The sequence below is a fragment of the Pinus tabuliformis genome, chromosome 3_2 (assembly GCF_031772625.1).
Source record: "Pinus tabuliformis cultivar Carrire ecotype Pingquan chromosome 3_2, CPIR1, whole genome shotgun sequence".
In the NCBI taxonomy this organism is placed as follows: Eukaryota; Viridiplantae; Streptophyta; class Pinopsida; order Pinales; family Pinaceae; genus Pinus; species Pinus tabuliformis.
The window spans coordinates 1,280,273,710-1,280,285,857 of NC_142302.1; the positions used below are offsets into that span (position 1 = coordinate 1,280,273,710).

Sequence of the window (12,148 nt, forward strand, 5' to 3'; positions counted from 1 at the left end):
AGAAGAACATAAGAAAGTTAATAAGAACACAAAGATATCACAAGTAATTATCAACATAAGAAAATCTAATTCTTATTATTCTTAGAAAACTGCTAAATCGGGTAAATAATATATTAAAAGAATTCATTTGTTAATAAATGTATATGTATATCTAAAAACAAATAATATATAATTTATTATTATTGAAAATTAGCTAAGATTAAAAGAATTTATTTTAACTAAAGGAATTCGTTTAATAAAAGGTATAACATATAATATTTATATAATCCATATTTAAATATAATGGTCAATAAATTAATAAATAATTCATCTTTGTTAAATAATATATATTTATTATTATTCCAATATTATTTAAATGTAAACAAATAGTCTTAAATTACTATTATTCTTAGAATTTAGTTTCGTTAGGTAATTGTATATATACTCAATAATTATTTCAATCTAATGGTCCATTGGTAAAATATATTATTTTATTTTTACTTATTATTTAGATATAATGGCCCATTCGAAATTAAAATAAGTTATATATAATAATTTATATTTATTAAATAATCTATATTTACTTAATAATTTATAATTCCAATATTATTAAAAGCAAACAAATAGTATTCTTGTTAAATCTTTATTATTCTTAGAATCTAGTTACATTAGGTAAATACCATAATTTGAAGTATATGTTTATTAATAAATGTATATCTATAAAAATAACTAACTCAAACTAACTCAATACTATTGGTATATCCTATATTTATTAATAATAATTTCTTATTTTTAAATGAAAAATAAGAAATTATTATTAATAAATATAGGATATATAAAAATAACTAACTCAAACTAACTCAATATAACTAACTCAAACTAACTCAATATAATGAGTTAGTTTGAGTTAGTTATATTGAGTTAGTTATTTTTATATATCCTATATTTATTAATAATAATTTCTTATTTTTCATTTAAAAATAAGAAATTATTATTAATAAATATAGGATATACCAATAGTATTGAGTTAGTTTGAGTTAGTTATTTTTATAGATATACATTTATTAATAAACATATACTTCAAATTATGGTATTTACCTAATGTAACTAGATTCTAAGAATAATAAAGATTTAACAAGAATACTATTTGTTTGCTTTTAATAATATTGGAATTATAAATTATTAAGTAAATATAGATTATTTAATAAATATAAATTATTATATATAACTTATTTTAATTTCGAATGGGCCATTATATCTAAATAATAAGTAAAAATAAAATAATATATTTTACCAATGGACCATTAGATTGAAATAATTATTGAGTATATATACAATTACCTAACGAAACTAAATTCTAAGAATAATAGTAATTTAAGACTATTTGTTTATATTTAAATAATATTGGAATAATAATAAATATAGATTATTTAACAAAGATGAATTATTTATTAATTTATTGACCATTATATTTAAATATGGATTATATAAATATTATATGTTATACCTTTTATTAAACGAATTCCTTTAGTTAAAATAAATTCTTTTAATCTTAGCTAATTTTTAATAATAATAAATTATATATTATTTGTTTTTAGATATACATATACATTTATTAACAAATGAATTCTTTTAATATATTATTTACCCGATTTAGCAGTTTTCTAAGAATAATAAGAATTAAATATATCAAGAATATTAGTGGTTTGACTTTGATCATTAGGTCAAAATTAGCCGTTAGCAATATAGCCGTTGGAGTCTCTGCACGCTCTATTTAATCAAGCTAAGCCGGATTGGTTCTTCAACTTGTCCTGACGATGAACCACACTGGTTGGTTCGAAACGCGTCGACAAAATATTGGTTATGTGATTTTGCCGAAGAGTTTCTAAACAATGTTATGGATCACAGAAGTCTAAATTCCTTAATAAGAAAATCTTTCTGCCTTTCTGATTTTTTAACATGGTTTTAGAGCTAAGGTGAAGAAGGAAGGAAAAAGGTAGCTTGAAGATTCCTTTTCCTATTCATTATCTAAATTTTTTGCTTAGAAAAAATGAATATGTTAAAGTTGTACTATCATAGCTATGAGATGATGTTATGAATTATTGCATATATTGTGGTTTTATAACTTATAAGGATTGGAAACGTCATTAGTTTCTTTTTTGTGCTTAAAATTTACCATATTTTAGGTTTTTTTTGGTGTATTTTGCTGAGTTTATACAAGTCAGTCCCGTTTCTAATATGAGTAGCTAAGTCAATAGCTAGACGAGTCTTATACGAGTTCGAGTCATGCAACATGGCTTTCAAAAAAGGATGGAATTAGGATGGTTATATCATGTTACAGTTCAACAATTCTGCTTAGTGCTTAGAATGTAAAATTTTTCATCAATATGATTTGAGGACAAAACATTTCTAAGGGGGAGGCAATGCTATAAACATAAATAATAATTCATAATTCATAATTAATAATTAATGAAAGGACATGCCTCAATGAAAAGACATGACTTCTTATGAAAAGGGACTTCCACGTAGTATTTATATCGGGGCTGTCATTTGTGTCATATCATATAATTTTACCCATACAAATTATGTTTACTGACCTTATGGATATATTTATGTTCCATTTCTTTTAGATATTGTTAAATTTGGACAACTAGGTCCAAACTCCATGTTTTGATGCTCAGATTAAGAGGCTAATATTTTTGTTGGATTCCTCTTTTTGAGAGGTGTAAAATCCATATAAAAATAGTCTTAATCCGATGAGCGGAACTTATATTTTGAATTTATTATTCTTAATAAATTATATGTGCTAGGTCAGCCAGTTTTGTAATGTAGGCTCACATGCCCAACAGATGTGTCACACACCCTCATTGATGGATATATATACAGGTAAAGTTGGAGAGAATTTGATGATAACACAACTCACATGCTAGGGTTTCTGCTGCTAGGGTTTCGCAGAAGTTTGACCAAGCGTTGAGGGTTGTTGTGACACATGCTGGGCTGGCTGACCAAAAGGAGACTTTGCTGGTTGAAGCATCCTGCTGACCGCCGAAACGAACACATACATTTTTCTTGTTTCTGATTCGTCTTCTATAAGATCTGCTTATATGTTCTATCTGCATTTTGCTTATCTACTTGTATGATTGCTGTGAGAAAAGTGAAATTGCTCTTAGCATAGAACATCTACAAAATTTAACATGGTATCGGAGCTTAGGTGAAGACAAACTCTATCTATAGCAATCATCATCGAAGGAAATGGATTCCTCTAAGCTTAAGAGGAGGAGATTCTGTGCGCAGGTTGAGCACGCTCCTACCTTGAAGAAGTCAGCGTATGCTTTGTAAAAGACTGCGCATATTTCAGTTCGACCTGGGTGTTATATGTTCTCGGTTGTGAGCTGCTTATGGACTCGGTTGAGGACGGTTGCGGACAGTGTATAGTCTCGTTTGTGGACTGATATTTGCCACGGTCGGAGACTATCGAGGACTGTTCCATAAGCCTCGGTTGAGGGCTGTTTTAAGGCCACGATTGGGACAGTTTATGAACACGGTTGACAGAGATTATAAACGCAGGTTGAATATACATCTGCTGGGACGTCGAAGCGGGAAGCAACGCGTGGACAGATATGTATGGACGCGGGCTTGAATATATATAGACCGGTGCGTTAAAGGAGTGACGCAGGACGTATACGTGGACAGTAAGCTATAATTGGCATATCGGATGACTGTGAGACTGTCACGTGGACGGCAGTAAATAAAACAATACAGGTTTATGTATGAAACAACGCGCGGACAAGGGTCGGTGATATTCGCGGATTGTTGACAGGCAGACGCGTGGACAGAAATATATACATACAGGTATATATATATACCGGAGCGTTGAAGAAATAGCGCAGGTATACGTGGGCAATAAAATACGCAGGCTTATATAGGCGGCACGTGGTCAGTCACGGGGTTACGTATATGTAAGCTGGTGCGTAAAGGTTAGCAGCAAAGAAAGTGCAGGTCTGTTAGAAGACTGACACTTGGATAGTTGCGAAGAATCATTGCGCAGGTGTTATGAGGACGTGGAATGTCTGAAGTAACGGAGCGAGGTTTATACAGATTGTTGTGGAACGGCCACGCGGACAGAGGTCTGTAATACAGTGCAGAAGACTGTCATGTGGACGGAGGTTACAATACAGCGCGGGTCTACCAAGAATGCACGTAGACGGGGATTTATATGGTGAAGTTCGCATAAGTGCTGGGCACTTAGATCAGTAACATATAAAAGCGAACGACGTGGCAGATCTGTTGAAGGATCCGACAGTAGTAAGCATACGGTAGGGCAGCGTGCAAAGCTCTGGAGGTGTGACAACTGTTGGGTTCAATGTAACAGTTCAGCGGTGGACGCGTGGACCAGAATAACTACAGAACCAGCGATAGACACGTGGGCTGTGATATATATACATGCTGGGTTATATATATATGTGACAAGGCGTTGGAGCAAACAGCAACACGTGGACAGTTATATATATACGTAGGTTTATATATATACGCTGAGACGTTTGGAGCAAACAGCGAAGGAGATAACGCGGGTTTGCTGAGATAACACGTGGACAGGTTATAGCCTCGGTTGTGGACAGATTATAGCCTTGGTTGTAGACTGGTTTATGACAGTCTTATACACAGTTTGGTGCAGGTTTATGTAAGCGTTTCGGTGGGTACCCGCTTACATAGAAAGCTGCAGTTTTGATGTATTATTATTAAGGCCTCTCGTGCCTTGTTGTATTGGTTATGAGTATGGCCGTGTGTTAGCCGGCATACTCATGTACATGTATTATTGAAAAGAAGTTTGAAGGCTGTATAGTAGGGCTGTCGTAGCAGCCACAGAAAGCCCTAACCAGGGCCGAAATTTCAGGGTCCTGTGCATTGGTCGAAATGTATTTGTGGACAGAAATATGACGTCTATCACAGGTATGTGCTTGTCTTTTATAATGATGAATTTGCCAGATATTATGGTCCAGATTAGACAGTTTGCAATTCTGGTATAATGGGCTGTAAGAAGATGCTTGGTAAAGTCTAAGTATAGTCCCTTGAGAAGGACAACAAGGGCTGTTAGAAGGCAGATGCTTTGGAGTCTTAAAAATGGATATATGGAAGAGCTTAAGGGTAGTCAAGTGGGCTTATTATCAGACCCTATTTTCTGACAGTGATCTTCTGCACTTATTGTAGTGTCACTTACTCTTATGACAGTTATGCATAGCAGTGATATTGTTCTCTTGACAAGTGAAGAATGGAGATGATATATGGAAGAGATATTTGTTCCTATGACAATAATGTTTGGGCAGCGACTTTAGTGATATTTGGACAATGTTTCTTGATGTAAGGAAGTGATTCCTGTATGACAGTGATTTATATGGCTGTGACATGACAATGATATATAGGGCAGCATGATGATAATCACAACTATTGCAGCATGGCGTCATATGCAGTGATGCAGCAAGTGGACCTAGATGTAGTACTATGATAGGTGAAGCCGTCACTTTGGAGAATCAGTTGAAGCAGAATGTCTTCAACTGATCTCATCGTTATAGAAGATCATCTATGCTCAGATCTAGACAAGTCAAAGTGTTGACTTATGTTGTAAATGTACTCTCTCTCTCTTTCTCTGCTGAACCTTGAAGATAAAAGAAGAATTGATCAAGGGTTTCCCCACACATGAAACAAGGATGAAGGAATTTGATAATCAAAGAAATACTGCTGTGTACATTCAAAACCGATGCCCTCATTCTGCTTTGGACTCCAAAACTCCCGAAGAGGTTTTCTCTGGTAAGAAACCTGATGTCTCACATTTTAGAATTTTTGGATGTCCTGTCTATTTTCATGTGCCGAAAGAAAAGAGAAGTAAGCTGGATGCTACTGGGAAGAAAGGAATGTTTGTGGGACTTCTAAGGCATATAGAGTCTATGTACCTGGTCAAAGGGAAGTAGAGATAAGCCATGATGTCACTTTTGACGAAGATGCTTCCCTGAAGAAAGTAGTAGATCTTCCTAGATCTGAAGAAAACCATGAAGAAAGACCTGGAAGTCTGGAAGGATGCTATGCATGAAGAATATGAGGCTATTATGAAGAATGATGTCTGGGATGTGGTCCCGAGACCGAAGGACAAATCTGTTGTCACCGCTAAATGGCTCTACAAGATTAAACATGGACCTGATGGGAGTGCTGAAAAGTTTAAGGCAAGATTTGTTGCCCGTGGCTTCTCTCAAAAGGAAGGAATTGACTATGACGATATATATGCACCTGTGGCTCGATATACCACCATCCGATCCATCATAGCCCTTGCTGCTACGCAAGGATGGAGTCTTCATCAGATGGATGTCAAGACCGCTTTTCTGCATGGTGCAATAAAGGAAGAGGTGTATGTAGAACAACCTCTGGGATTTGAAGTTCAAGATCGAAGACACTTATGTTTGCAGGTTGAAGAAAGCCCTCTATGGGTTAAAGCAAGCACCCAGAGCTTGGTATGAGAGGATGGATAGTTACTTGATGAAGCTGGGCTTCACTCGAAGCAATGCTGATCCAAACCTTTACTTTAAGGTTGTGGAAGGAAAGCCTCTCATTCTAGTGCTGTATGTGGACGACCTTTTCCTGACAGGTGATGACCCTCTCATTCATCAATGTAAGAGGGAGCTTGCTGCTAAGTTCGAGATGAAAGACCTAGGACTGATGCACTATTTCCTAGGCCTGGAGGTCTGGCAGAGACCTGGAGAGATTTTCCTTTCTCAAGGAAAATATATTGTGAAGCTTCTGGAAAGATTTGGGATGGTGGACTGTAAGTCCGTGTCGACTCCAATGGAACTCAACTTTAAGAAGTTGAGTGGCAGCGCTGCAGGGCCTATCTTGGCCAATCCTACTGAGTATCGTCAACTCATAGGAGCTTTGATGTTCTTAGTGAACACCCGTCCGGACATATGTTTTGCAGTGAATACTTTGAGTCAACAGATGGTTGAGCCTCATCATTTTCACTGGGTTGGTGCCAAGAATCTTTTGAGATATCTTCGGGGCACGATAAACCATGGGCTGAGATACACTGCCGGGAGTGTGATACTCCGTGGATATACTGATGCCGATTGGGCTGGCAGTGTAGTGGATCGTAAGAGCACATCTGGATGCTGTTTTCAATCTTGGTTCTGCTTCGATCTCATGGATGAGCAGGAAGCAGAAGTCGGTGGCTTTGAGCACCGCGGAGGCCGAATACATTGCTGTTAGTATGGCCTGTTGTGAAGCAGTTTGGTTGAGGAAGCTCTTTAGTGAGCTGTTCCAACATGTGCTAGATACCACTGTAATACTCTGTGATAATCAGAGTGGGATTCGTATGACTGAGAATCCTGTGTTCCACGACCGATCCAAGCATATTGATATCAGGTACCACTTTATCCGGGATATGGTACAGCGAGGCGCCGTAAGGCTCGATCATATAGGAACTGATGAGCAGGTCGCGGATATTCTCACTAAGCCCCTGGGGAAGGTCAAGTTCCTAACCTTCCGTGAGAGTCTTGGTGTCGTGGGAAGACCCTATGATGTGGGTCCTGTTGGACGATGAGCTCTGGGAGCTCTGGGGGGCTTTGGGGATAGCTTCTCGGAGCTATAAGCACTCATAATGCTTCTGCCCCACCCTTGTGATTATTGAGCTGGTTCGCCACTCATTTAATCTGTGCCCCGTATGCATCCTACCCATTGAGTTCAGGGCTCATGGGAAGTACCTCTCATTTGGAAAATGAGGTGTGGAAAAGCTAGAGACTATTAGCAAAGACTGATGGACGTATCAGAGATTGCCGTACTCTCTATCTAGGATGGCATGGTCCAACCACTTGATCTGGGATCAAGATTTGTGAGGTCTGGGACCTCTGGACTGACTATGTCAGTTGGGGAATGATGTCTTTGTGACTGACCCACTTCTGTTCTGAAATAAAGAAGCCAGCAAAGCAAGTTTCGGCGGGATGACTCACGATGTTAATTGCACTAATAGATGGAGTTCTCCCTAGTTGAGACTCGAGAGGGAGTGTTAAATTTGGACAACTAGGTCCAAACTCCATGTTCTGATGCTCAGATTAAGAGGCTAATATTTTTGTTGGATTCCTCTTTCTGAGAGGTGTAAAATCCATATAAAAATAGTCTTAATCCGATGAGCGGAACTTATATTTTGAATTTATTATTCTTAATAAATTATATGTGCTAGGTCAGCCAGTTTTGTAATGTAGGCTCACATGCCCAACAGATGTGTCACACACCCTCATTGATGGATATATATACAGGTAAAGTTGGAGAGAATTTGATGATAACACAACTCACATGCTAGGGTTTCTGCTGCTAGGGTTTCGCAGAAGTTTGACCAAGCGTTGAGGGTTGTTGTGACACATGCTGGGCTGGCTGACCAAAAGGAGACTTTGCTGGTTGAAGCATCCTGCTGACCGCCGAAACGAACACATACATTTTTCTTGTTTCTGATTTGTCTTCTATAAGATCTGCTTATATGTTCTATCTGCATTTTGCTTATCTACTTGTATGATTGCTGTGAGAAAAGTGAAATTGCTCTTAGCATAGAACATCTACAAAATTTAACAGATATTTTATTCATGAGCCAGGTTTGGTTGTCAAATATACTTTAATACACCTAAGACCCTAATTGTATAACCTTTTTACATAGGTGAAAGTTTATTGCAGAACACTTCGGGGGCATTGAGCCTAAGTTGGATTGGGTTACTTTATCCCTAAGATCTAATAGGGAAGCCTCCATTGTGTTGGATTGTGTCCATTACTAAAACAAGGGGAGTTGTGGCTGAGGTGACTGTTAACAGCCTAACACTGCCATTGTTGCACTCAATATATGTTGCTTAGTGAGGCTTTGCACTAAGGTACTAGATTTTGTGGTCACAATCCACTATGTGAATTTCTTCTGCATTAGAGATTTGTTAATTGCCATGCTCTATTCCCTCACTAGAGGAACTCAATATAATGAATGGATCAAGAACTACACATAGTGTTTGTGTTGGTTTTGTTGCATGCTAACAGATTTATCTATCCTTCTATTTATAATTGTGTTGTAGGGTGTAGGGAGTTGGTTTGTAACATTCAAAGTGTCCTGGCCAATAACAGAATTCAATTTTAATTAGAACTTACAAGATATTTTGGCTTGTATTGTTCATATAACATTTTTGGATATTTATCTTGCAAGTTTTGGATAAATGGCATCTCTTATCTGTAACCAAGGCCAGTGAAAGTTGAATGATTTTGTAGGGAATATTAAAAAAATAGTGTTAGCAGACCAGTTTTTCTGTAATGTTTTTTGAATGCCATGATTCTGTTGTTCGTAATTTTCCCCGTTTGTACATCTAAATGACAAATCTTTTTGCTTTATTAAGGGGCCATTGGGGTCATTGTTTTGGTTTATGGTTATAAAATTTTTGCTTTATTAAGGGGCCATTGGGGTCATTGTTTTGGTTTATGGTTATAAAATTTTGATGTGTATGTTTATAGGTGGATATTACAATAAAATCTGTCTAGTATTGGCAATATGCCAAGTTTCATGTATCAACATTCTATCAAATGATATCTGGATATGATTCATTATAAATGTCTCAAATTTTATAAATAATGAATTGTTTGTTTTCTCTTTGATTGCCAGAAACTTGGAGACATTATGGAGATGGCATTTGCAGGGCGTTATGTTCTTTTAATGATGGCATTGTTCTCAATTTACTGTGGACTAATTTACAATGAATTCTTTTCAGTTCCTTTTCATATATTTGGCCCATCTGCCTACAAATGTCGGGATCCTTCCTGCAGGTAAATGGCATATGGGTTGTTCACTTGTATTTAGTGGAATATTATGGTTTTGTTTTGTTAAAACATCTTTTCCATTTCAAAAATAGCTTTTATGTCGACCTTTTTTCCTCTTTTGCTCAATAGTTGAATCTTATAGTACATAGAAGAAAGACCAATCTGTATCAGGAGGGGCTCTCATTGTAGTACTTCCTTTTACTGCCCGCATGAGAATATTAAGCATCTGCAATTGAGCTTCCATATCGGTTGACATAATTCCTAAGCAGCAAGTGTTTAGCACAACCCTGTATTGCTATGTCTTCCACAAATCTATTGAAATCCATGTTCTAAAACTCCTGTCTGGATCCATCGGAAATTACATCATATTATTTTCCACAAAGAGAGAGAGAGGCGAGTCACAGAACATACCAGGACTGGACCACAAAGATGGTTTCATATGTATAATGAAACGTGAGATCCTTAAAAATGATAGACTTCTGATGAAAGGTCTAGAGAAGGTATTGTGAAACCATTGGGTGATATGATGCCACATGTGTCTTGAAAAATTAGTCCCAAAAGATGTGCTTCAAGTCCTCTTTCATTTGACACTGCATACAAATCAATGCCTGCTAGCCAGCCCCCAAAATAGCAACTACCATTCGTGAACACAGTGGCCTTAATTCTTCTCAATTGGTGATCAGCTTTGGCCTGTTATGATTATATGGCCTGCAGGAGTCGAAGCACAGATAGAGTAACCATCAGACCAATGTCTATACCCTCCACCTTGGCTGGCTAAACAACTGTAAAGGTTGCCTTAAACCTCTATTCAGAATGAAATATATTCTTTTTTCTGAAAATATGCTTGGTCAAGATTATCAGTGGGACAAGAGGTCCAACTTGATCGATCAATGGACCTTGAGTCTGAAACAGAAAACTTTGATACGCAGAATATATGTATGAATAAATACTTTATTAAATGATGAAATACCGATGATGATTGTTTACAATGGGTTGCCTGGCTTATATACCGCCATGGGCACCTTTTGGGAAAGGGCATGATCTTATGATCGTGCCCTTTCGTCTAATTAAAATTAAAATTAAATAATAACCTAAAATTAACTAATTTTTTACATAACATTGCCTTCCTCTCGAAAGAATGCTTTGTCCTCAAAGCATACGTAACGACGGATGTTGTTGACAAAATGCTTCATTCTCCCAAGAAGCTTCTTCTTCGGGCAAGTCCTTCCACTTGATTAGATATTCCTTGATAGTACGATAACGAAGCTTTCTTTCTCTAGTAGAAAAAATACCTTCTGGTTCTAAAATGACTCTTCCCTCATCATCTAGGGATGGAAGTGTTGTTTGTGCTGTTTGATTGTTACCTAGTGCCCTTTTTAGGCAAGATACGTGGAAGACGTTGTGAACATGACTTGTCTCTGGAAGGCTTAAACCATACACAACTTGGCTAATCTTTTTGTTGATCTGATAAGGTCCATAAAACTTTGGTGCCAATTTGTTTTTTCCTTTCTGTTTTAAGGATAATTGTTTGTATGGTTGGAGCTTAACAAATACCCATTCTCCAACTTCAAACTCTCTTTCGGTTTTGTTACGGTCCGCTTGTTGCTTCATACGATTCCTTGCATTATTCAGGTTTTCTTTTAATATTTGGACGATTTTTTGGGTTTCTTCTAGTTGATCTTTAACAGCAGGTAGATTTGTTTGGACAATAGCTAGATCTTTCCATTTCGGGGGTTCATACCCATATAGGGCTTGAAATGGCGTCATTCTTGCTGATGTATGATAGGTGGAGTTATACCACCATTCAGCAAGGTGTAACCATTGAGCCCATTTATTTTGTTTTTCTGTAGCGTAGCAACGTAGGTAGGCCTCCAAACATTTATTGACAACTTCTGTTTGGCCATCTGTTTGCGGGTGATAAGCGGAACTCATATTTAGGTAAGTTCCTATATGGTTGAACAATTCCTTCCAGAAATTACCTTTGAACTTGGCATCTCTATCACTTACAATGACTTTTGGAAAACCGTGTAACTTATATATATTTTTGCAAAATATTTCAGCGATTTCTTTTGCTGAGTATGACTTCTTTATTGCCATAAAGTGAGCATATTTGGTGAGTCTGTCGACTACTACGAAAATATTGTCCTTGCCTTCAGATACTGGTAATCCTTCGATAAATTCCATTGGGATTTCTTCCCACTTCTGATTTGGAATGTTTAAGGGGTGAAGTAATCCTGGTGTCATAATATTTTCGCTTTTATTCCTTTGACATGTGTCACACTCTGCTACATACTTCTGAATATCACGATTCATTCCCTTCCAAAAGAAGGATTGACGTGCATTGTAGTAA

The 12,148-nt window shown here is 36.7% G+C and overlaps 1 protein-coding gene across 2 annotated transcripts in view; it reads left to right on the forward strand.

Annotated features, from left to right (window-relative positions):
- The window catches only part of LOC149185416 (V-type proton ATPase subunit a1-like), a 270,968-nt gene that overhangs the window by 232,036 nt on the left and 26,784 nt on the right, over positions 1-12,148 (forward strand). For both annotated transcript variants that reach the window (XM_089417936.1, XM_089417938.1), the window contains one exon: positions 9,644-9,804. In XM_089417936.1, the coding sequence (XP_089274062.1) occupies positions 9,644-9,804 (161 nt within the window). The remainder of the gene's footprint in view (positions 1-9,643; positions 9,805-12,148) is intronic.